The sequence below is a fragment of the Ammospiza nelsoni genome, chromosome 3 (assembly GCF_027579445.1).
Source record: "Ammospiza nelsoni isolate bAmmNel1 chromosome 3, bAmmNel1.pri, whole genome shotgun sequence".
Taxonomy (NCBI): domain Eukaryota; kingdom Metazoa; phylum Chordata; class Aves; order Passeriformes; family Passerellidae; genus Ammospiza; species Ammospiza nelsoni.
In genome coordinates this window covers 15,050,314-15,077,288 of record NC_080635.1, presented here as the reverse complement: position 1 = coordinate 15,077,288, position 26,975 = coordinate 15,050,314, and the positions used below count along the sequence as shown (strand labels likewise).

At 43.5% G+C, this 26,975-nt stretch overlaps 1 protein-coding gene across 8 annotated transcripts in view; it reads right to left on the bottom strand.

Moving 5' to 3' along the window:
• Nucleotides 1-412: 412 nt before the first annotated feature.
• EHBP1 (EH domain binding protein 1) overlaps nucleotides 413-26,975 on the bottom strand; it is a 206,796-nt gene continuing 180,233 nt past the window's right edge. For all 8 annotated transcript variants that reach the window (XM_059467501.1, XM_059467502.1, XM_059467503.1 and 5 more), the window contains 4 exons: nucleotides 9,563-9,662; nucleotides 8,372-8,445; nucleotides 1,563-1,677; nucleotides 413-1,422 (listed from right to left, as the gene is read on the bottom strand). In XM_059467501.1, the coding sequence (XP_059323484.1) occupies nucleotides 1,332-1,422; nucleotides 1,563-1,677; nucleotides 8,372-8,445; nucleotides 9,563-9,662 (380 nt within the window). In that variant the 3' untranslated portion in view covers nucleotides 413-1,331. The remainder of the gene's footprint in view (nucleotides 1,423-1,562; nucleotides 1,678-8,371; nucleotides 8,446-9,562; nucleotides 9,663-26,975) is intronic.

Below are 26,975 nucleotides of genomic sequence, written 5' to 3'. Positions count from 1 at the left end.
GGGACTCCTTTTGGCGAGAGCGGCAGGACAGCGCGGAGCGGGCCGCGGTCGCACCTGGAGCCGCCGGCGCTGTTGCGGCCCCGCAGGGCTCCCTCCGCTCCCCCGGGTGCGCTCCTTGCGCGCCCGCGCTTTGGCCGCGCATCCCCCGCGCCGCTGGCGGGCGGCATCGGCCCCGCGGGGAAAAGTTTTACCTCCCCCTCCCCGAGTTGCATTTTATTAAAATCAAACGAAAAACTTTTCCGTGCGCTGCGTTTCGTTGAGCCGGGAAGCGGCGGCGGCCGGGGCGGCCCGGGGCGCGGAGCCCGCTGCCCCTCCCGCCGGGATCGGGACCTTCCCGCCCCCCGAGCCCCCTCCCGGCCGACCCAAGGCGGGAGGGTGAAGGGAGTTTCCCAGGTAAAGAGGAAAGCGGCTGTTACGGTAAGAAAGATTCGGGTTTTATTGAAAATTTTATATATGACTCGGTGTTGTAATAAATAAACGAGACGAGCTCCACGAAGGGACGATGCGAGCGCGGGACACGCTTGGGGGCACACGGACGGGGCGGGGTGCGGAGGGGAACGCGGCCGGGCGCAATAAATAACGCGGAGCAGGCCCGGCCCGGCCCGGCCCGGTTCGGTCCGGTCCATCCGCGGGTGGCAAGCGCCGCGCTGTCCCGGGCCGGGCCGGTCTCTGCCCCGGGCTGCCCCGCTCCGCCCGCAGCCGCTCCCAGGGATTGGTGCCAGCTCCGGGGGAGAAGCCCCCCGAGTACACCAGAGCAGCTCGGCTCTACTCCCGGGGAAATGTAAAACTGATGTAATAAACCACTGGTAAATACAGCACATTTTTAATAATAACTGCGGTGGACCTGACCTAACTATAAAATGTAGGTAGCTTATTAAGTATTACATATGGCAGGACTAGATGAAACCATTCCCAATGATTTTTTTCCTATATCCCCCTCTCTAATCCTATTACGACAAAAACATTTTTATTTCAAAACTCAGCCCTCCTCCAGCTCCAGAAACCAGGACAGACTATTTCTTCTCCTCCTTCCGCCCATCTCCGGCATCGCCCGCACGCCAGGGGTCTCGGAGATTCCATTTCCAACGCTTTCGGAAGGAGAGCTGAGCCCACAAGGAAATCATGGGACAACGCGAGTTCGCTTGAATGGAAAACAAAAAAACAACGCAGTGGGGCCCGGCGCAGCCTAGATCTGGCCTAAGAAAATGGAAAAAAAGTTTAATTTTTTTTTTCAAAACATATTTTTCTTTTTTTTTTCCCAGTCTCATGTCGGCATTTTAAGAACGTAAGAAAGCCGCGCTGCGATTTCGCTGCCGCCGCGGGAAGGCCGCTCACTGGAGAACGCATTTCTCTTCCTTCTTGGCCATCTTGCCTTTGTTTTGCTCGAGGGTCCTCTCCAAATGCTCGTCCTCTTCCTCGGCCCTGCGGAGAGAGGCGGCTGAGGGGCTGCCCGGGCGGGCCCCGGCCCCGCTGAGCTCCCCCGCGGCCCCCGGGCTCGCACCGAACTTTCCGTGGGCACCGCGGGGACCCGGCGGGGACCCCCTTCCCCCTGCCCGACTCACTGCTTCTCCTGGGCGTCCAGGTCCCTGACCAGCGCGTCCCGTTTGTTAACGAGAATAACGAGTTCGTCCAGCAAGAGCTGCTCTCGCCTCTTCTGCGCCTCGGTCTTCTGCCAGTCTGCGGGGGAAGCACAACAAGAGCGGCGGTCAGAGCGGCGGCCGCCGGCGCCCGGCACAGCCACGGCCAACCCGGCCGGAGCCCGCGCAGCACAGCCCGGCGCAGCACAGCCCGGCTCGGCCCGGCCCAGCACAGCCCGGCGCAGCACAGCCCGGCTCGGCCCGGCCCAGCACAGCCCGGCGCAGCACAGCCCGGCTCGGCCCGGCCCAGCACAGCCTGGCACAGCTCGGCCCGGCTCGGCACAGCCCAGCGCAGCCTGGCACAGCTCGGCCCGGCTCGGCACGGCCCAGCACAGCCTGGCACAGCTCGGCCCGGCTCGGCACAGCCCAGCGCAGCCTGGCACAGCTCGGCCCGGCTCGGCACAGCCTAGCACAGCCTGGCACAGCTCGGCCCGGCCCGGTCTGGCTCAGTACAGACCAATGCAGCCTGGCACAGCCCGGCCCGGCCCCGGCCTCTCTCCCCAGCGAGGCTACCGCGGGGACAAGCGCGGCCCGGCGGCGTTTGGCCCTCCTTGGCTGAGGGAGCTGAGCAGCGATTTTGGGGCCGTTTGGGTGGGGGTTTATTTCCTTTCTTTTATTTTCTTTTTTTTTTTTTTCCCCTTTTAGTGTAAGATTTGTTTTGTTTTCCCCACGCCGGTGTCCGCCGGGGTTGCTCCCGGAGGAATGCCCGCTCCCCGCAGCCCGGCTCCTCTCTGCGCGCCCCTCGCCCGCTCCCAGCGGCTGCAGGAATCTCACACTGCGCACCATATGCTCCGCAGTAACTTTAAAGGCAGGTATCGCTTAATTAGCATTGCCCACTCTGAAGTAAAAATACACTTGCTACAAATATGGCGGGGCCCCTCCAGCCCCGGCGGGTGGGCAGCCTCGCTATTCCCAAGGGATTCATTCCCCCGGCCCGGCCCGGCCCGGCCCGGCGCAGCCCCGGGGCCGCCCGCAGCCCCGGGCTCCGCAGCCAGACCGAGAGGGCTTGTCGCTGTCAGTCAAGCGCCAGCCTTCCCCGCCTCCCTCATTAAGAAGGTAAACAATGAAAAGCAGGAGCAGTAGATTATGAGGGAGATAGCAGGACAATTGACGAGCGGGAGGGAAAGAGGACACCGGCTCCAAAAAAAACGCCAAGCACCGGGAGAAGCCATCGCCAGCGGCCCGGCGCTGTCCTCCTCCTCCGGCCGCGCTTCCCGAAGGCGAGGGGAGAGAGGGTGCAGTCCTTTTGGCTTTCTCCCCCACCCACCCGTGCTCTCCATTGCCCTGGGCGATCATGTTAAAACTCACATGGCTGGTGCTTATTCAGATAAGCCGAACAATGCTCCCCACCGGTTACCATGTGAATCTTCACAAACCCCGCAAGAATGCGGTGGTTCAAATCCCCCTGACCCCCCTCCAAAGCCAAATTTATTCAAGACAGCAAACTGCTCAGAAGCTTTATGAAAGCAAGTGGTGCTAGAGGGAATTCAGCCTTGTATTTACAAATTAAAAATTAGATGCATCATCATGCAATGAAGGTTGGGAGAGCGGCAGAAAGGCAGGAATGTGGAACCGCTTTTATCGCGCCCTCCCCGCCGCCTGCCCGGGCCCACGAGGAGCCCCGGGACAAGCGGCAGCGGGAACCCACGGCACACGCGTGGGCGGCGGGCACCGGGCAGCGAGCGCGTCCCGCCGCACCGGAGCCCTGCCCGCAGCACCGGCTGCCGGGGCACTGCCCCAACTTCCGCGAGTCTTTATTTTTCTCCTTTTCTCCTTTTTCTCCTCCTTTTTTTCTCGTCCTTTTCCTCGTTCTCCTTCTTTTCCTTTCTCATTTCTTTTTTTTTTTTTTTTTTTTTTTTTTTTTTTTTTTTTTTAATGTGTCCTTTCCCCTCCACCGTTGCTAAGGGAATAATTTTTTCAGGTGGACACAGATTAGAGGTGGAGTTAGCAGCTAAAATTACCGGTAATCCAAGCCATTTTTTCCTGCCACAAAGCTGCTTTAATTCGGGTAGCAGCCTTTTAGGTGCTACTTCTTGGAGCAGTCTCCAGATTTGCACTGCTGCTTCCCCTCCTGCTCCTTCTGGGCAAAGCTCCTTCACTTCAACCCCTGTCAAACACCCGGCTCTGCCTCTCTGCGAGCCAGAGCTTCCCCAAACCGCAGCGTTTTGCCCCACAAATAAAGCCCCTGACACGCAATGGGATCTCAGCATGACAGCAGTGAAAAGGCCCTGAAAAGGGCCACGGCAGCAAGCCAGACAGAAAAGGAGAGAAAGAGACACGGCAGAGGGTTTCAGGGGTGTTTGCTTCCCCCAGACGTGGTTCCCAACTTTCAGGTTAACTTTTCCCTGGCTTCTGCTGGGAATTGTGCTGGGACTCGGGCTGCCCCGGCACATCTGGGCACACGAAGCTCTGGATGAAAAAGGATTTGAAATCCAGCACCTCTACCTGGACTTTATATATTTGTTTTGCAGTTTTGATGGTTTTCACTTCTTGTTTTTAAAGCTTTTTGTTTGTTTGTTCGTTTATCTCTTGTTCTCCAGCTGCAGCAGCAACTTTAGTTTTTGAAAGAGCAAACAAGTCAGAATATTTCAGTAAATGTTTTGCTCAGTCTCTCACTGTTTTTCCCTGTTAAGTCCCTTCCTAAGTGCTACAGGTTTTGTTGCTTCATCCTATAGCCCTGTGAATTAAATAATGTCCTATTAGGATTTCATGGAACAGAACAGTGTATTTGTTTGGGGTTTTTTGGTTGTTTTTTACACATTTGCTTATTATAAATGTTTGAAACATGCCTTGGGAAAACCTGCTGGAAGAACCATACAGTGCAATTTGACTTTCATTTCTAAGAAAGGAGTCTGCCTTTCCTCCCCCCAAAATAAATAAAGAGTCAAGCAGCAATTGGTTAAAAGGGTAACTGACTCTAAGTATTTAAATAACATTTTATAGGTGACTACCTTGCAATTTTGTTTTATCCAACAAAATACTGCTGGGGAGCAGTTTTGGGAAACATCTCTATGTTTAAAAAAGCAACTGTGTTCAAGTTTGATTCCTACCTGTTGTGCCTTTTAAGCCAGGATTACCTATAACACCTGTCACATATAGTTACCCAGGCTGACTGCAGCTCTGGGAAGCTACAATATGGGCTGTGATTAATTTGAAGATTTCAGAATAATACTGTTATAAAAGCTACACTCTGGACAAAAATAGGATTAAGCTCTGAGGCTGTATATGAGCTGAAAGTGTTGAAAGCTAAAACCCCCGTGCCACCACTCGCGACGGGCAGTTTAAAATGACAGAGTTTGCTAAATTCACATTGAAGTAGAAATGTTTTCAATTATTCATCTTCATTGACTTCATATTGTCTTTTTTTTCCCCCCATTGCTTTAACTGATAATTACTTTGAGCAAACAGACGTCCAGCTCCCATAGAAATGCTTTAATGGAAATGGTCGAAAGTTCTCGTAGTAAAACCTTCAACCTTGCCACTATAATAAATAAGCCTGGCACTTTGATGAAAATTAACACTAGTTTTGTAAAGAGCACATTGGGGGATTGCAGTCAGGTCTTATCTTTAGTTCCAGTCAACTAGCAATCCTGAAAGAGTTTGCATCATCATCAGAGCAGGCCATTTGATAGGATTCTGCTGCTGAACCTAATCAATCTATGGAATACTGTGGCTGCGCGGTGTAACAAAGCTAAAATAGATTTACAAATGGGGTTTTAGAGGATAAGCTCCTCCACAGGATTACATATTGATTTTAAATATAAAAAGCTTATCATATAAACCATAACTACAAAAATAGTGAACCTATGCATAAATCCTTTTAGAAGAGCACCCACTTCAAACTATAAGCCAAGAATAAATCAAGATGTACAAAATCCGAATGAAGATCCATTTCTTGGGCAGAAAATGAACACACCACCCCAAGGTGTGCAAAAATGAACTTATCTTTTCTAAGGAGGCATTAAAACTCGACTGAAAAAAAAAATAAAAGAAAGGAGTGAGAGGCAAGGTAGCTGGTAGTGAGGCATCCCGGTACTGCAGCTGCAGTGAAACCAGGCAGCACCTCTGCTCAGGAGCAGCTGGCCCCAAGAGCCGGGCGGGACGCGCGGGAGCTGCAGCGGTGCCGACGGGCCCCGTTTACCTGCGCTCGCCTTGGCCTCTTAGCGAGGGGGCTCCGGCCATTCTCGCTCGGAACAGCCCAAGAGGAACCCTCTCTAGCTGGGAGCAGGCAGCGCGTTAACTCTCCCTTTCTTATCTCTACGGCTCCGTGGGGGAAGGGGGCACTACGCCTTTTTTTTACCACCCTGGGTCATTCATGTGCTCCTCGTGAAGTGCCGCAACCCTCCGAGAGGCCATTGAGCTCCCGGTGCCTGCAGATGAGCGGCCGGGAAGGAGCCGCCGTCTCCACATCACTGAGCATCCCACCGGGCAGCAGCTCCGGCCGCAGCGCTGCCCAGCCACGGGCACGGCAGAGCCGCCTTCATCTGCCTCTATCAGCAGGCTCCCACCTTCCGCAGAGCTCTTCTCGCTCCTTTTTTTCCCTGTCATCAACCAGCTAAGTAAATCGGCTGACAGATTTTTAAACAGCAAAGTCACGCGTGGAAGAGTTAGAGCAATTCACCAAAACAGTAATTACCACCTTTCAAAGACTTTTCCTTTTTTAAGTTCCAGTTTGGGTTGGTGTGTTCTGCCTTTCTTTTGGACCAACAAATCGCTCCCATCCTGTTACATATACATATGTGTGTGTATATACACATATTTTTTTTTTTTCCTGCCCATATGCTTCGGTTTTGGAAGTGGCGCTGGTAAAAGTGAGATCTGCCTTTTCAGTTCTTTCAGGGAGCCCACGCACTCATTAGCAATCGGCTAAATGGCCTCGGAGCCGACAGTGCTGGGCTGTCCCGGCAGCCCCTGCTTCTCCAGAGAAATCACACTGGAAATGGTGCGGTTTTAGCAGGGCTTCCCAAAAACTGCATCTCTGCATCTTCTGAATACAGAAAACACCGATGCGCCCATCGAGAGGCGAGATGTCACAAATGCGTATTTTGAGTTTTCACAGGTGTTTAAATCCTGGAAGAGTTTCTCCTTTAATATGGTTTTTGGGTAAAAGCAGGTCACTGTTAAAAGTTCTAGAAGACCGATAATCCTGTTGAGAGCTAAAATGCTAAATGAGGACTTTGTTGCATAAATAAAAAAATCCCCCCAAATAACCAAATTTCTCCAGCACTTATGTTTGCTTCCTAAACCTCTGTTTATCATACCACCAGTAGCATATTAAAAAAAAAAAAAAAAAAAGAAAAAGAGAAAAAAACAGAGAGAGAGAGAAAAAGATATTTTCTGGAGTTTGGGCATACCTCTCTGAATTTACAAAAAGAAATTAAAAAAACATTTTTGTTCCAGACAATGTGTAAATGGCAGAAGCTACTAGACATTCAAAGGCTGCTGCTAGGACATTCCAAGGCAGTACACATAGATGAGGCAATGAAACATCGGAAGTTTAGGTTCAAATCCAGGATATCTTAGCTGCTCTCTAGTTTCAGATTATTTTATGTTTTAAATATTTAATCAGTACAATTCCAAATTAGTCTGGCCTGTCTCTGCAGAAAGCAATGTATATATTTATCACCCAGGATTATCCAGGAATATAGTGAAGACAGCCTTATGCAAAAAATATAACTACAGATGGAGAGATAGGAAAAAGCTACCTGAAACCTGCTGCTTTTTTCCAACAAACTTATGCTCCCAGTGAAGTCTCCAAACTAATTAGAATTGATTTATTATGGATCAGGTACCTTATCAGGTGAAGAAAGAAATTACCATGGACAGTCAAAGGGTTGAGAGGTCAATACAGAATAGCAAAATCAATTTGCATTGATTAGACAAAAGGTCCATTTTACAGAGCCCAAAGGATTAACTTTAAAGCAAACATCTTTGAACTGTAAGGCAGCATTTGTGACTGAGAGGTATAAGTGGTGCAGCATTAGAAAACACTTAAGATATTTGAATAAGAAAATAATGCAAGCAATGGTTTAAGCTATCTGGATGTTTATTTTTTATTATGAATCATCCCAAGGATTATTGTACCATTCACTGGAAAGCCCTATGGAAGGGGTGCAATTGTTTCATTTATCCCGTGTCAATCTTCCCCTGAGTGTTACCTCCATTCAGGTGAGGTGACTAAACTGGGGAGAGTCACAGGGAAGGGAGAAACTCCGTGCAAAGGATCGCACTAATCCTGCTGGTGCTCCTGATGAAATATTTACCTGACAAACTTAGTGTTTTACCACCAAAACCATCGAGACTTTTCCCCCAGAGTGAGTTACTGTTGTAGAACAGGTCTGGAACATTAAAAGGAGGAGGCCCTCTTCTGTGGGTGACCCCTTCCTTTTTCTGTGGCACCAAAAGCAGCACGATGCCGCAGGAAAACCAAGAGAGCACTACTGCAACAAAAACCTGCAAACCCCACACACATGCTCAACCCCCTCATCACCTTGTTTTCAAAGTTTATTGCAACAAGACCATACTTCTTTGTCCTGCATCTTAGTTCTTTTTTAATTTTTTTTTTTAATCCTGAAGAAAACTTAATACTGGGATTGCAGCCTCAGCACACTTGCCGTGTGCTATCACTTGAAGAGATGCAAATATCAGCACTACCACTGGGCTTCAGAGGAGCCTCCACATTTGTAGAGTCTGGCAGTGAGAGCCTTCCCCCCTTGCCCCAGCACTGCTCTTACCTTCAATAGCCAGCATTGCTCTCAGCTCCCGGTTCAGCAGCTCGTAGCGCCTTTCTAGGTCATGTTCTTTTTCCCTAGGCAAGTTGCAAATGTTCATCAATATGTTAATTACTAAATCATTAAACACTTAAAAGCACCTTTAACTTACATTGATTTTAGGACTCGCAACTGACTTTTCTCTTTAAATTTAAGCTACTCCAAACAAATGATACACAAACTTAAAATCTGGCTCAGGTGGCCTATTCAGTAACAGGGCCTTTTCATTTCACCTAAGGCCGGCTTTAATTCTGTCAGTTTAACTCCACTGTGCTACAGGATGCAATTATTTCATATTCATCTCTGGAACAGCTGTTGTGGAATGTCCAAAGTATAAAATATTCCCCTAGATCTAATGAGCAAATTCCAGCATCAACCTATTCACCAAGGTAACATGACACTGGAAGAATTATTCTGTATATATTCTGCCCTAACCAACAATAAAAATTAGACAAGGGATTAGAAAGCTTAATATTTTGCAGGTAAAATCCTCTGTCAAGTTCAGACCCAGCAGGAGATAGGTGAGCAGAGGCTCTTCCCAGGGAAGTATGCAGGCATCTACACTAGGTGGCATTATGGAAAGAAATATCAAAGTGAAAGAACTGCAGGAGAAGCACTCGGGGCAGGATGCCTCTACAAATGAGCAGCACCTTCTCCCTTCCTCAACACTGCCAGTGAGAAAAGGTTCATTTGTCCTTACTTTGCACTATCAGTGGTATCACTGCACTGTGACTGATTTACTGACATCCCTTCAGCAGAGATGGGACTGAGGATTTTCTACAAAGCAAGTAGTGACTCAAATTTGGCTCTTCTCTCTGAATAGACTTCACCTGTCTCATCTGAGGCACAATCCAAATCTATCTGTGCATTTCTAAAATGCAGTTTTATTCTGCTGTTGGGCTTTTGAAAATGTAACAGTGCTTAATATTTCTTTTTTTTTTTTTCACAGCTCTGGCTAATCTTGTGTCATTGCATGCTTCTCATTTTCAAGTCTGAAATATGAGAAAAACAAGTTACTCAATGTGTAACACATCCACACTACTCACTTTTGAGGGTTTTTTTTTGAAGCCTAATGGGAAGAGAGTAAAGAAAGTTTTGCTTTTATCTGAAGAGTAAATCACCCTTTTGTAAATACATATGTTCATCTGTACTTACAGAAGAGAAAGCTGGTTCATTCGTCTTATTAAGGCATTCTTCTTATTAACCAGCATGAACCACTCCTGCATCATAGCTTCTTCCTCTTCTGTGTTTCTTCCTGCAATCAAGAGAACTTCATTACTTCTGTGGCATTTCACAAATTGATGTACATATTTTCATTTCAGGTTTTGGACTATCAGTTGCCAGCATCACTGAGCATGACAATGCATATTCTCAAATGGTAAAAATATCATATGACTGCAAAGTCCTGCCTGGTTTATAAATAAATCTTTGAAAGCAGCCATCCTCCAGGATACATTGTAGTGTTCTTTATCATGTTGACCCTAAATAAATACCTTTTAAAAGGACTGTGTATTTTAAATTCTCCCAAATGAACTATGCAATTACAATGCTTCCAGTGAACAACCCTTACTGCTAAAAGATGTCTGGTCATCACCAAACACAAAAACAATCCCCACAGGCAAGATCCACTCCACCCATGCAAACCCAGCACAGCCAGGATGATGTGGCAGGGATCAAAGTAGCTGCAGAAGAGATGCTAATCCTGAACTCTTGGCTAAGGTGTGGGCACCTGCTCAGCTTCTGTGCTCATGGCCACTCTTCCAGATGAGCTGGAAAGAGCTGCTCCTCAACCTGCAACCAAAGGGAGCATCTGCACAAATACAAATCATTCTGGGATCCAGGTACCCAAGGGTTCCCTGTGTGTATGCATGGACTACCATCCCTTCCCCTAGCCCCCAGCCACCCCAGGCACGATCAGGATCAGGATCAGGATCAGGATCAGGATCAGGATCAGGATCAGGATCAGGATCAGGATCAGGATCAGGACTCTTCATAGCCTACCTGCAGGCAGTGCTAAACCCTACCAGACTCTCTAAGACTCTGTCACCACCCCTGCACCATGAGCAAAAGGCAGATGAGTGTCCAGAAGGCTCCTGACTGTGCTTTCCATGTAGCAGGGCTGCTCAGCCAAATTCCACCCTCTCTGAGCTCAGGGACATGGAGGAAGTCCTTTGTGGAGGCTGAGCTTCTGTGGAAACCTGCCATTCTCATCCCTCATGCTGAGGTGAAGAGCAAAGGCTATATGGTCCTCATTGAATTATGAAACACATTTCATATGGTTAAAATGAATCTAGGAATGAACTTGGAATAAAGGCAAAGGAGCATGAGCTTGGTCATGTGAGTTTGTTTCCCAGCTTTGATAGTGCTTCACTGGGAGAGTGTGGGTAGATGTCTGAGTTTAAGCACCTTGTGTGCAATATGTGAATAACCACCTGTCCTGATCCTGCAAGGGTGCTGAAAGTTAATTTTTTGGTGTTTGTATAGGGGTTTGAAATCTCATGCAAAGTGCTGCACACTTGGGGATGCTACCTTGTTAACTTAAACCATAGGATCCCTAGGGACACAGAAGCCTTTGCTAGCACCTGGAGCTGGAAAGACACCAGCAAAAACATTGTTTTGCCCTAAACCAAACCATTCAGTGTGTGGATGGGAGTGTTTCAGATGCTCACCATGTGCATGTTCACACCCCAGTGCCACAACAGCGTGCAGGCCCAGACCTACATGGAGAGTCTCACCCTCACCAGGTGTGAGCCTCCTGCCTGCAAGGGAACTTTTCCAGCCTTCTCCAAACTCTTTGATTCCCTCTGCCATGGCCATGAGGCATCCACACAATGGCAGGAAAAGAAGATGAGCAGGGAAGTGGGTCAGCTTGGGCTGGAACTAGTGGATGCACACAGTAAGAAGAGGTTACATTTGGCAGGCCCTCCTTTCTGATAGGAGACATCCACCCATATCCATTTATCTGCCTGGGAAGTGCCTGGTCAATGAAATTTCCTGGAATGGTGCTTTTAGGGCCACAATTTGCTAGCAGTGAGACAGGAAGGGTGAAGCATCCCAAAGCCCAGATGGACCCAACAGTGCTTTTCCAAGCAAAAGCAGCAGGGCCCAGCTCCTGGGGCAATGGAGAAATGAAAGAAGAAATCTGACATGTAGAAACGCTCTCCCCCAATATCTCCACTTTGGGTTTTGTGCATAAAATATCACTCCATGGCATTTACAACAATATTAAGCAGTTCAGTACACTTTGCTGGTAAGTTACAGATCAAAGGCCTTGCTGCTGTACTGCTCCATCTAACAGGGTCTGCTTCTGGAAGTAGATAATAATCAGTATTACCAGTCTTTTGTCGAAATGCACCAAATAGTTGAAACTTACTCAGGGGAGAGGTCAAGAAGAAGGGGATTTTTTTGCCTTTTTTTTCCTTGCAAAATGATCAGTCTATTCTGTAATGCATAAGATTTTTTACTAGCAATGTGGCAAAGTTCTCACAACCAGACATTCGTGGCTACAGTAACATTTCAATAAATTTGTTAATTTTGGGGTGGACAGGGATGTCTGGCTCAAAGATTATAAATACAAGCTCTTGCTGCATTTAATTTTGCAAGCCTTGAAAAAGAAATGGGAGAGATAAATGTCTCCAAAGTGTTGGGCTCAATGGTGGATCTGACTTTGTTGACTTTCGTACCATGCACTTACAGGTTAAGAACACAGACTTCAGATATAATCTTCTTTCTATTAATGCATTCCTCCTAAACACAGTTAGTTGCAACATATAATGAGAAAAGATCTGGGTAAAGCTTGGAGCTGTCGTGCCAGATCTGCACAGGTGCCTATTTTAATATATCTGTGCTGACACCAAAGCACATGCAATATCCACAAAATGGGCTGGTTTAGAAGTGAATTAACAAAGTCTTGATTGTTTTTACAGAATTTTAAATCTGTTTTTGTATTCGCTTTGGACCCATGTGATGCCCTGACACCAGTCATGTGATATCGGCTGCGATAGGCACAAATCCCCGGGCAGCAACAAAAGAAGAAAGAGCAAAAAAGAAAAAGCTGAGAAAAAGCTTGCAATTTGGAAAAAGGCCAATTTTACCCCAGCGAAGGCCTTTTTGATCAGTGAAATGACACATGTGTGCAATATTAATAGTAGTCAATGCTGATATTTTATTTGTTGACTGTCAGCTTTTAAATTCTTGTGCACAGAGCTGAAACAAATTCTTCCCAGGCAAGCAAAATAAAGATGAACTCCCATATATAAGAAATTTAAATAACTCTTCGGCAAATACACTAGCATTAGAGCATTACTTCATTTTTTTTTACTTGGTGAAAGGATGCACATGAAACACTTTCAACAAAGAAAAACTGAGTGTTCTTACTGCAGCAATACTCCAAGCAAAACTCACATTTACAATTTCTAAATAAAAAATTTAGAAAAAGCCTTTCTTCAACACGGTTTCACTTTGTAAAACTCAAGCTGCTGCTGGGGTGGTTGTTGTTTTAACTTTCCAAGTGTAAAACAAGTATTTAATTGACTTGCTACAAATGCTTGAAAATTTAAATTGGGAAAGTATCTGTGCTGTTTGCGGGGAAAAAAACCCCAACAAACTGTACAGATTATTAAAATGAAGCAAAAAACTCATGCTGGAGAACAAATCGATCCCACACATGCAAACCCCTTATCTAAGCCAGTACAAGATGCTGAAAATCTATAAATAGCCCACAGATCCTAAACTTAAATTTTTTCCATAATACATGCATTACACTATTGTTTTTGATAAACAACAACAACAAAACCCTTTTAAAGCTAGTAAGTTGGACCATTACAAATTAATCCTGACTTTAATAACTGGTTAAAGACCCCTTCAGCTTTATAAGTAACAAAAAATATTAAAGCCTGTGATCACAGCGAGCTTTTCTCATTTCTCCTCTAACCATTTGTTATTTAATCCAATACTAGTAATCCAATTTGTCCATCAGACTTTTAAAGGGCAGAATGCAACTTCTCCAGCTTAGACACTTTTCAAAGTACAATATATTTTTCAAATGAATGCTGGATGTTTCATTTTTTCCCCAACTGTTCCTAGCTCTAATGTATGAGGAAAAAAAGAACAAGATGAACATTGTTCGTACTGATTAAGTAAGAGCTCATTAAAGAGCTGTCAGTGCTGTACTTTGAATATGCATGAAGCATATAATCAGATCTAGTACCGTCACTAGAGGAGAATACGGTAAGTACAAAGGATTGATTTAATTACTTAGAGTGGGCTGTGGTGGTAAAGCAGTCTTGTTAGCGCAGAAAGAAAAGGAGGTTGTATTCTGGCACGGTTAGGGGAAAAAGGCAGTTTTAGCTTCTGCCACAATACCTAATCTCAGGATAAAGCACTTTACATTGTAGCTTAAAATGAAGACTGCCAGTTTTCTAAAAAGACCAGAATTCATCTTATCTTGTTTAACCTCATCTGGTTAACTATCTAGCAGAACATATTTATTCTCTTTAACACGTAATTATGCTTATACCTTTTTATCCTATAGTTCAATAATGACTTCTGAAAACAGTCTTCAAATAAGAGCGGGTAGTGCTGCAAACATCATATGCATGCAAACTGCTCGGTAAGAGATTTGAAAAATGCAGCACCAGAAACTCAGATGAAACAGTGAGCACACACGCCTTTATGTGAAAAGTCAATACAGTTTTTAATGTTGGACTTTAACCTGAGGAGGCTTCTGGCAGGGTTTCTCTCATTTATTTTCTTTTTCCCCTCTTCCTTTCTGCCTCCTCCCCCCCCCACTTTTCTTTTCTTTTTTTTTTTTTTTTTTTTTAATTAATTCATTCTTGTTTTATTCTTTCTCTAGGAATCCAAGGGAATTCTCTCACATCAACTCCCAGTGCCATTTTCTAATTTCATTGTCTGGCTTGAGTGGTGAAGGATGCATGCTCTATTCTTCTCTTCACTTGACATCTACCAGAACCCTCCTCAATGATTAGGAATGAGCCCAACACCAAGTCTCAAATAGCACAAGACATTAAATTCTGCCCTCAGATATGAGAAGCTCCTACTGGCTTCTGAGTTGTGATTCCAAGCCGTAATAGCTCCTGCTCAGGATTCAATAGAGGCTGCAGCATAAAGTTTGGTAATTTTGTCCCTTACTGGAACAAATTTTAGTGATAGCCAAAGTACTGATAGTGAGAATTTTAATGACAGCCAAGAAAACAAAAACCAAAAAAACCACAACCCTAAATCCCTCTCCCTTCTCCTGTGGCTAATCACACATATTTCTGATTGTTATATGAAACAAACTTGAGTCTATTTTCTTCTACAATACTCAAGAAGCACAGTGACAAACACATTACCATTTTCTGAGAACAATATAAGCAACTAGCTTATTTTAATGTTGTACAGCTTCCTGGCAGTCTTTTACAAACACATCCTTCTTAGTGTTCTTCTGAATTTATAAATGGATTTTTGTTTACACTGTAAGTTAATGATATCTTAAATTATTTAAATAAGAAGCATCTTGACAAATGTCTTTTCAGAATCAATTTGAAAGAACAATTTTTTTCCTTTCCTGCTGAAAGTACTTTCAAACTCAGCCAGCTACCAGTGTATCTAGGTACCATTAGACCCATTATTTTTAAGCCATTTGGGCAGCTAGGCATTAGACAAACCCAATATGGATTAACATAGTAAACTTGTATATTGCTAAGAAAACAGAGAAGAAAGTGCTACAAAACACTGAGAATACCACTTAAAAGGAAGAAAAAGCAACAACATGCAGGGACAAGATCAGTTTACAGTATAAATGTATGAATACAGTAATTCCTCTACACTTTATACCATCATAAATCTGTCAAGATAAGACAATAGATTAATATTTTTTAAAAACTCCTTAAATGTAAATGTATTTAGCTGTTGTGCAAAAATGAATTACAACCTGTAGAGGATAAATAATAAAGGGTTTACATCAGCATCCCAAACCAGCCCATTCAGTCTGGCAAGAAATAACAGGTTTACAAAAATCACTCTGTATGCTGTCTTAAGCAGTAATTGTTTTTAAATTTTATTTGCACTGTGTGTAGTGTGTGCCATGGTGTCATGGTTAAACACAGAACCCTTCCCATGTCTCCCCATTTACCTCAACAGAACTACATGAAAAACAACCTACTTAAGACAGAGCCCATTCTCCATCCATTTGCTGATGTTTACACACAGTTTTAAAATAGAATAGAAGAAGCTTTCTTCACTCAACACACTTGGGTGAAGAGGCCAGCAGGAGAATGCCAGTGCATGGGAACTGGAGCGGGACAAATAACAACAAAAACTGTCCGACTTCGCTCTGCTCCTCTTTCTGGGCTATTTTGTAGTTGACAGAAGCTTGGTGACTACTGAGAGCTGTTCAAATGCCAGTGAATTCCACAAATTTAACAGGAAGGTCTTTTGAAAACATATCCCACTGTCTTTAGTTGTCTGCTTAAAAAAAAAAAAGTTGCATTCGCCCAATCATAGGGACGAGTTTTTACAAGTTTCTGTATTAGGAGCAAGTGGACAGATTGGCTTGTTTACCTGAAGGAGAACATGAATGGCAAATAAAGAATAGTTCTAGGATGTGTCTCATCTTGTCTCATAAGAACCTGGGGAAATTCACTGAAATTGAAGGTGGTGTGTTTAAAACCAATAAAAAGAATGATCTTTCCTCAAAGCCTCATCATTTACCAGTAGAACTCGTCGCCACGAGGCAATGTTGAAACTAAGAGCTCAGCAAGAATTAAAACTAGGCTGGATGTTGAATATGGAAAGGCAAAGGTGCAGCAATAAATATTCAAATAAACAAACAAAAAACCATGGGAGGTAGGAACTGGATCCTCCTGCTTTAGGACACAAGCTAACCTTTAATTTTTAGAGGTTAAATTAAATGTTCCCTGGGGCCAGGTTAGCCTGTGACAGGCCTCTGCACAGATTCTTGCCCCAGCCTGAGTTCAAGCCACACCTGTCCCTCTCCAGTGGAGTGTTCTGGACCAGACTGTGGGGCTGATCTGCTGTGGCCATTACAGTTTTACTGAAAGGGAACACGGGAAGGGACGAGAAACAGCGCTGGCTGGTTTTGCTGACCAACCTCACGTTGCTAACAAAGGCTGGTGGAAGGTCTCAAACGCTTCCAAGCAAGCAGCAGACTTCCCACTGATTTTAATAGTCTTCTCATCTTGCTCACTGTGAACAGCTTATGCACAGATGAGCTCTTGTTTTTAATGTGAGTTACTGAATTCAACAAACACTTAAGCAGAAAAGCCTCTATTTACAACAGATATTTTTTGTAAAGGGGAGTTACATGAGACCTACTGCAAAATGCCTCTGACACAACTGAAAGCTACAGTGAAAATTTTTAAATGACAAGTGGTCAACAATTTTTCACTGAGTGAAACTCTGGCATCCCAAAAGAGACACATTTTTTTGAAAAATCACCCTCCTTTGCTTTCAGAGGGCTATCTTTGGTGGAAAACCTCAGAATTTTGGATAAAATATTTTTTTCCAAGTAATCGGTGTCAAAACAGAACGTGCAACAGACACCCCACAGCACAAGTAGATGGGCTGCTCCACCCGGTGCTTTAGGCCTCCCATTTGAGATTATCATGCCCAGCTTTCTCCCAGAATATTTCCTCCTTTCAGAGCAGGAGGACCTCCTCAGTTATTAAAAACCACTGAAAATGAACACGAAGAGCCAGCAACAGATAAGGAGGTGAAACTGTTGTTTAGATGACACTGCAGAAGTGGTAGCTAGCAGATGAAAGCCTAGCACAAGTTTTTGAGTCTGAGCTGGATGGGAAAATGCCTAGGAACATTAGAAAGGCAAATTCATGGCCAGTAACTTGCTGTCTGAGAGCAGTTGAGAAGGAGACATTGATGTCCACACAATGGAGTCTCATAAAGGTAGGAATCAACTGCCAAGAATCTGCCAGGCAGAGCTACATTGCAGTGCATTGTCTGACTATTTCAGCCCCCAAAATACTGTAACCCTAAAGAAATGGAGCTGCCACCAAGGAAATGCCTTTATCACAAGCACACATCAAATTAGTTTAATATCAAACAGAAGATTTATAATTTCTTTGGTTTCTCAAACATAAAAAAATCAGAGAGGCTATTTAAAATTTTGAGAGCTGTGCAAACAGAAGGTTGGGGTTCTGACCACATCTCGGCATGTGCACAGATTTATTTACCTGCAGTGGGACTGACTCACAGGAAGACAAACATTTGTGGCCTACAATCTGGGCAGCCTAAAATTATCACAGGACTGAAACTTCCACAAAAAGACAAATTGTGGAAGATAAAACCTGCAAGACCACTGATTTTCTCTACATGACGAGTCAACACAGAGGCCAGTAGAAAATACAGAAAACAAACCAGAACAGAATGCCTGGACTGGATAAAGATTATGAATATATTTTAAGTATGGGACCATCAATCCAGATCAAGAAAATTTGCGCCCCAAAATTCAGGCAACAAGAGGTGAGATTGCACTGAAACACCTGGAGATTCCTGTAAGAAAGTAATGCCTTAAGGACAACTGCCTGTAGGGAATCCTAGCACTGAGCGAAACCAACACTTGTGCTTTATCACCCTCTGGTACTCTGTGCACCCAAATTTTCTCACAAAGCACAATTTCATAAGAAATTTCAGCACAGGAAAACATGCACTATGAACTGATGCACTCAAACTTTTGAAATTATAAAAAAAAAAGGTAGATTACGCTTGGAAATCCAGCAAGAGAGGGATGATGGTATGGCAGATGAATTATTGCACGTGCAGATTTACAAGTAGAGTTGGATGTTTTGTCATTGGAGATAGTAATTTCTGTTCAGCTTGCAACCTCTCCTTAGAATAGTTTACTACCAGTTTATGTGGCAAGTGATAGGTGGGTAAGATACTAAAGTGAGAGGCCATTTACCTAAAGTCATTGGAGTGTGCTCTGCTAGGTAGCATATTGTTCCATTTTTACCAAATGTTGCCTTACTTCCTTCAGAACATATTCTCCTGGAAAAGGGAGCTGGAAAAGGGTAGTGGACATTATACAGTTACTGTGATGGACAGGGTTGAATTTAACCCAAGCAACTGCCTGAAGTGAGATGATGATGGCAACGAATGTGACCTTGTATCTGTGTTAATGAAAATGTGTACTCTTAGTGGGAGTTGGCAGGTTTGTACATCTGGGATCCAAACCTTCCTAGGGGTAACTGGGTGAGTTCAGCTAGGCTGAGGTGTCCCAAGGCCCCACAGCTTCCAGTTTCGACAGAGAAGGTGTTTTTGGTGGTAAATGGGAGAAACGCAAGAAAAAACAACAGTGCTCTCTGCAGACTGCAGTGGCACTGTGGGCCAGGAGCCTCGGGGTGACCAAGGGGCCTTTCTCCTCGCCTTCACTTTGCAGCAGACACTGATTGTAGAGCAAGCTAACTCCAGGCACAAAGCCAAACACTATGCCTACCACATGAAAGAGCATTTATACTGCTACACCACAAAGAAAGATGGAAATCAGTTAAAAGAAGCAAGTGTCTGTTGGGTCTTGTAAGACTTTTGGAAGGCTTGCAAGCCTATTCATAGTGCCTAGGGCTCTCCCAGAGTAGTCTCCTGCTATGCGGGCAGTGCTCTACTTGGACTCTCTTCTTCAAGCTGGCTTCAACCTGTTGACAAGTTCTTTGAAGGCAATGATGAGGCTACAAAAGCCAGGGAAGTGCATGGAGAGGAGGTTGACTTATCACTCAGTCCCTCCAGCCAATGGGATTACTTGGAGAAAAAACAAATATGGTCACTGCTGCTGCTGAGCCGCTTTAAGGATTTGACGAATTTGGCCTGGGAAGGCTGAACATGCACACTGCCCACGTTTGGTCTTGGAAAGGCCACCTCCTGTGAACTTTTGCCTACCAAGGCACAGACCTAAGACTGAAGAGATGGGGCAAATTAGAGACAAACTCTGAGGTTTGTTTTGTGGAAGCTTCTCAGCTGTAGAAACAGTGGGTAATTGGAAAAGTATGGCCAGGCGGTCTTCCTTCACCAAAGGCAAATCTGTTTTACAGGAACTGTTAATGGAAAGAGACCGATGGATTTTGGAATGAGTTTGCCAATAAGAGATTGTGGAGGCAACATGACAGATAGGAAACTGGAGAGAGGCTGATAAACCTCAAGAACTCAAGATGTTCTCAATTGCTCATAAAACACATGATTCTGGCAACTATAAACTGCATACTTGGGCAGAAATTTGTGTATGTGTTGTGATCTGGGCCCTGAAGAGTCCTGTCAGAAAATCAGCTCACTGGTGTGCCAGTTTATTTGCATTAACAAACTCTCATGAATGACTTTGCACTGTGTGTCTTTGCAGGCATCTCCACAGAGCTCTACAGGCCCCCGGTCACCCAAGTCACACTTGGATGCCACAGAGAGGCACAGTTACCATATTGTGAACAAGACCTTGATCATGGTGTCATTGCTCTTCTTTCACCTGGGGTTTTGGTAGCTGTCAAAGCTCCCATTACCACAACCCTGGCAGCAAGTTCACGTTTCAACACAGTGGAGAGAGACACATTGCAAGAAATGCTTTAGAATATCCCATTGCTTTCAAAACAAGCAGTAACTACCAAGGCATAGTTTTGTGAACTGTTATCATGTTAGCGTAAAAATCTTTTGCTTGTGCCAAAAACCTTTCCTTCCACCCAAAACAAACTGCTATCAGTAATATCCTTCCAGCCTCCTAGTTGTTAGGTACTTGCAATAGAGAGGGTTCACAAACCACCACTAGCAGGGACCCAAAACCAGTATCACATATGTAGCATCCACATATCTAGAATTTCTTTGAAATGCTTTCACTCACTTCTTATGCTAAATGTAAAAAGATAAGCATCAAAAATGTTGCTTCCAGTGATACTTTTACATTTTCATCTTCTTGCCAGGAAGGCTGTTATACTATCCTTGCTCTGCTTTGGGATGTGCACCTTTGTCTTTCATAACATGGTCAACTCATTACTGTCTCGTGGTTTGGCAAGTTCTTGGCCCACCTGAGATTAATCATGCTGACCCAAGCACAACAGTAGTGCAGGCAAGCAAGGCCAAAAAACTGCTATAAAACTTACAGTGTTACTGATTCCTTCTTCCTCATTTAGGCAAGATATGAAATACATTAAAAGACCATGATTTTTATTTTTTCTCCTTATGTACGTGCGCAGGTATTTTTCATACTGTCTGTTTGCAAGCTTGAAGAGGTAACAAAACCAGTTTTTAAATTAATTTCTCAGGCAAAACTGAACATTCATCATTTTCCTTCCCAAGCCCTGACACTGGTGAATACAAATCTGCATTTGCTTTTGGGAATCCCAAAGAGAATTGTGAATTCAATTGTTTCTGAAAGATGAAATTTGGCTTAGGGAATAGGATGCCTCCTCCTAGCTCACCCCTCCCTACTCTAGCGCGGATTTCTCTTGCAGACTGGGTGACTCCAGTAAGGAGCATTCAAGATGGTATAATACAGGCTGGTAAATACAGCTCGATAATCAGGGTTGTGAAGGGGCAGAACATATAAGGGATTTATTTTTTGATAGTGAATCTATGCACACATACATCATCAAGCCCCCATTGAGAAGCAGACCACTCCAAGTGATTAATACAGCTAAAGGGGGCAAATAAGAGATCAATGACAAAAATCACCTGGTAAAAAAAAAGTAAAAGGTGGTGCATTTAATGGGCTTTTACTTTGCATGTGAAACAATACCAAGAAACCTATATTTTAGCACTTGTGCTCAACAAGCACTCTAAAGTATGTCGGGATGAGAACAGAAATCCATCCTTTCTAATAATCTTGTGACAAAAGCTAAAAGACATCATCCTATTAACTAGTGATCTCAACTGCTAATGCGGAGTACTTCCTGGTGTCTTTTATGTAGAATGCCGCTATTAAAAAACCACTAAACATTCACTGTGAACAACACAGAATCATTCATCTTTTATCAGCATCTCTTGTTAGAGGAGTATGAGAGGGGCTGAAGGTGTCATTGATATTATAGAGCGGAAATTAATCAGAAATTTTTCTCATATTTTCCTCATCACACTCATTTACTTTTGTACAAATTTCCCCCTGCTAAAAAGTTCATACCCAGCCCCCTGTTGTACGCTTTTAAGTTGAGAATATTCAACGAGTGCGTCAACTGAAAGGCACCAGGTCCCAACACAAAAAGCATTCGAAATTCTCATTTAGTTGTCTTTATTTTGCTAGCGCCATGTGGTCCTTGAAGATGTAGAAAACACGGGAAGCCGAGTAAAGATCAGAGCAAGCTCATTAGCATTCTGACAAAATTGGAGTGGTGGAGATGTATAGTTTGCCTAGTTTGTCGTTTTGAAAGCTACCGGTGGTAAGCTTTCTATTTCATTGTGCTTTTGTCTTTTTTTGGGGTTTTCAACGCAGCGGGGTGGTTGTTAGCCTAGGTTTTCACAGTGCATTGTGGGAACCTTGCCTCACATTCAGCCTATATAGTATCATTTGAGTTCAAGTAAAAAAAAAAAAAAAGTAATTTTTTTTTCCCTATTTATTTCATAATCACCTATGCTAATGCGTAATTGTCATCTGGCTGTCAAAGCCCATCCTGCCCGACACCTGGTATATAAAGTTAAAAAACCCCCAAAGCCCCCCAAAATTACCAAATAAAATAAAATCTGAGCTGATTTAAAAATAAAAACCTTTTAAACATGCTCCTAGTTTTCTTCAAAAGACAAGATAAGAAGAAATTAATTTAAATTCCACTGTTTACAATAAACTAGAAATGAATTTGAGACAGATCCAGTTGATTAGAATTCAGAAGAGACTCTGTATAACAGCCTCAATTCTATTTCAGAGCCTCTTGAAGGAAAGATGGGTTTATGCTCCAGAATTATGTAAATAATGAATTACCTCTTAGAAGACCTATAGAAGTTATTACTCTGGTCATTTTTTTTTTTAAACATAAGGCTCACTTTGAAGGGCTAAAAGGGCTACATTAATGCTGCTATTCGACATGAACGTTTCCAAGTTGCAATGAAATGGATAAAGGTCTTTTTGGATGAATTTATCTGCTAAATCCTTGTGGTTGCCCTCCTATCTCGGATGATGACCCAAAAGAATGTCAACAGCTCATTTCCCAGAGAGCTGGGAAGAGTCACTACACAAGCCATAATCTGCACGTTCTCAAAGAACCATTTCAAACATTACATTTCACAAGCTGTTTAAAGAGATTTTTTTTCCCCCTCTCATCTTCACTCTCCTACCAATACTTTGGACATCAGTGCCTTGGAAATGAGTGCTTTAACAAAGTTGAAACGTGACTTTTACGTATTATGTTGGTGGGTCGGGCATACACACGTGCTTGTGCACGCACCGTGCAACATGTGAGTGCCCATGGGTTCCCACATGCTTCCCATCCACAGCACCAAATTCCAGCCATGCTGTGGCAGGGACAAGGCTAAAAATACACCAAGTCACCCCTAATTTACCCATCGGATGTTTTTTCTATTAATATAATGTGTACCACTCTGCCAAATCACAGATATCCTTTTAGTAGGAAAGAATAAAACCCAGCTTGGAAGGAGATACAATGGACCTAGGTTTGGAATACAGCAAATTTCACAATGGAGTGCAGACTCTAGATATCTTTACTTAGCAAGGGGGAAAGGAAAAATATTGAGGGAAAGAGTTGCTTTATAGAAAACCTTCAAAACTCTTTCTTTTTGTTATGCATTTGGACAGCATCATTATCTCTACTGTCAAAACAGCCTGAGAGCTGCAGGCAGCCTCTGCTGAGCAATAAAAGCAAATGGTCAGGCCAAAGAGGTCTTTAAAAAACAAACAAAAAAGAAGTACAAGAAGGTAACTGCCTGAAAACAGAAAGCTCTGATATTCCCATGTGGATTGACAGATCTAAATTTTTCTATCATATTTATAATCTCATTTCACTCTATGCCTCTCATTTCACCTGTGTGTAATACAAGATATCTCATCACAGGAGATGCTGCTACATTTGAGCTATGTGAGGAACTATAATCCCTCCCCAAATAAAAACAACACCCTAACCCTTAGAATTAAATAGCAGTTTAATTCTTAACAAAAGGCAGAATTTTGTCAGCTCCAAGATGCTACCTTTATTTCAAATCTCCATTTAAACATTTAAATATTTAAACCTTTTCATTTAGGTTCCAACTCCCAGCAGAAGCAAATAACCTGGAGACTGTTATCTGCACAACAGTAAGGGCGACCGAATTATTTTCTATACTTTGCCATGTGCTTATAGCTGCAAAATTATTTATCTCCTTCACTGCATTCTACTACGAAAGTTTCCTGCAGAAGAATCGCCGGGACCAGCCATATCAAATTAGAGGGCAGTCAGGAGTGTCTAAGTCCAGCTTTAAAACAAATATCATAACAATTACTTAGCCATATGGAAAATAGGGTATGTCTTTCCTGAAAGCTTTTATGTATTTTCTATCTCAAATTTCAACTTCATTAGAAACTACTTCTGACTAGCAAGCTGCAAGATTGCAAAATATCTAACTGTTAACCCACCATGAAGATACTCTTTTGAATGGCAGAACTTTTCCAAGATGCAAATTAACAATAATCTAATTTTTAGAGTAAATTAACTGAAGGATTCATTTTAATATGTTTCCAAGTCTCCAAAATGAAGTGGCAGTTGCAGGCTCTGCAATACACACACGTATGTGCACTCATGCTCATGTACATAGACTGACACAGCACCCCCTGCACCCAGCTTCCATCCTCAGTACAACCCACATTGTATTTATGTTTAGGTTCTTATGACTTAAAGGCCAGATGTTTCACAAATGACCAACAATTGGAGGTTAGAATAAATTAATGACTGATTTCTGAGCTTTGATGGAATTAAGCATACTTCTTTTCTCAATGTGCCATGTGAATGTTTGCCTGTTCAACTTTTTTTTTTCTTCTTCTTTTTTTTTTTTTTTTTTTTTTGACATGTGAGGCCACCCGGCAGAAAACAACTGATGCAAAACCCAGGAGTAATCCCTCTGTTTAGTTCAACACTGTGGTTAGCCTTAACACTGCCTCTATTATCCAATGGATTTAGAGAAACTTTCATTTATTTGTTGGCCTCAGTCTTCCAACTTCGTTGCCTTCTTTAAAGGACCCAAGACCCATTCCTATGTAAATACATTTGCATAGGGCCACAATGAAACTTTCTGGGGCTGGGATTAAACTTGCAGAACTAGATAGCTGTGCTGTGCATATTTGTGATCTTCATGTAAGTACTTTCCCAAATACATATGAGTGAATGAAGCCGATGTCCACTCTGGCTACAGGAATGCCTGGAGTTTAAATAAATGCCACATCGAAAACGACAGAGCAAAGCCCCGAAGGCTGAGGCAGAAAGGACACCCAAATGTGAAAGTATAATATATGTAAAATGAACAAAAAGCCCTTTTCCATTAGGAGCTGCTAAAATCAGCACATAACCTGCTGCAAAATGTCCCCTTCTCTCTCAGCTTGTTCTGGTAGGACAACAGCATCCCTGGTGTAAAAGTGATGATTCACAACAACTTGCTTTTCCCCTTTTTTTTCTTGCAGCCTCTGTTTATACAGAGTACCTAGGGTATATTGTATTATTATAAACTGTACTCAATACAGCCTTCTTCCAGCCAAGGCAAATATAAAGCTTTGCATCCAGCAAGTCTATTAGGAAACAGCACCTGGACTAATCCCTGCAATTACCACCCTCAAAAAATGCTAGTGGACACTCCATGCAATTTTGCCATTCCCACGGACAAAATGCCAATACCTTAAAGGTTTAGGTTCTGTAAGGGAGGCTCGATGGACCTAATGCACAGCTAAGGAGTGGTTTTGCAATTTCACTGGCTCTGATGACTGTGGGCCAGGAATTGCAACTGAATATATCCTTTTGGTATGCATTTAAGGAGATAACACCTCCTTCCAGGGCTTACCAAACACAGCTATGTAATTCCTGGTTTTGCTGTGCATTTTGTTCTTATCTAGCCTAAAAAGCTAGATAAAGTTAGAATAAAAAATTATTTTATAGCATCATTAAAGTACACAACTACAATGATTAAAAAAAAGAAAGCAAACAAAGCAAACATATCAAACTTAATCACATGCAAAAATACACTAGCTACTAGAAAATGACTGCTATAACCAGCAGGATATCAATGAAGACACTGTCACAAATCATAACCCAATTCTGATTTATGCTGTATATTTTTCTCATTCCCGACTGTATGGTGAACCTCTGCTGCCCCATGTAAATACCATATACAAACCCAATTTCTCTCGTTGGACTAAGCACATCAATACAAAAGCAAATGAACTACCAAAGTGCCCTAATTAACAATTTTGCAAGTGAATGCAGACATCAGTGCCACACTGCAGCCATTAAAGTCTATCCCTTGCCATATCTGTTTCTGTTAACATTTCAATAGACCAATTAAATGACCTTTCCCCCCTCAAACTCAATTAAGCTATTTGAACATCAATTGATAACTTACCATGTATTCATGCAAAATGTGCAAGCAAGAGATTCATTTTTTCAATCCTAATGATGTTTTGAAGAAGAGAAAACTATCTAAACTATCCTGTCCTGGTATTCCATGGAGAGGGGGCCAGGGACGGGACTGCCTCCCAGGGGAGCCTGCTGGGCACGCTGGCATTGTGGCAGGCAGTTTGGAGAAAGCAGGTGTGAGGCAGATATTCTTTTTCCCTGCCATTTGGTCCCTACCAGGCAGCTGTCTTGGGAGGCCAAAAGAAAGCGGAGGCAGCCATCTCTTTCAGCTTGTTGGAGTATCACGTCCTAGGTCACAGCCAGCACACTGGTAGGTGCCACAGGGTCACATCAGCCAACTTGTGGATATCCAGAATTGTTTCTTTTCTCCTCTGGTTTTTCCCCTCTTTTTGTTTTTGTCTGGAGCTCTTATGTCTCGCTGTGCAGTGGAGAGGGGTGCCCAACACACACACACACACACACACACACACACACACACACACACACACACACACACCTTTCCAGCATGCCAGGGGAGGTGTGACACTGGACTGGAGCCTGCAGCCCCACGCTAAAAGAGGTGATTTGCTGACATTTGCATTTTCCCAAGGGGCTCCATACACTATGGATCTGTTTGTCACAAATTCAGGGGACTAGATCAGAAGGAGGTCAGTGTCTCCTGTTTAAGAGGTGGCCTTTGCTTCTCTGCACAGGTAAACAGTTCCCCCCACAGTTGGTAGATAGGGACTGAAAGCCAGGGGATTTATTTAAAATAAAGCTACCTCAGCCTAGAAGAGAAGTGTTTTGATGCTGCTTGTGCTGCTGTAACTAATTTTAGGTGAGAAACATAATTTTTTTGGCTTCAAGAATTAAAAGGATCTTCCAGGAAAAATAAGAAATGAGAATTTGTGTAGCACATTCAGAAAAAAGGTTTGCAAGTACCTATTGCCTCTCAGTAGACTTTAGATCAAAAAATTCTCTAATTCTAAACTAAGAAGAAATCAAGCAGAAAACACAGAAGCAGAGGGGAGGAAGGTATA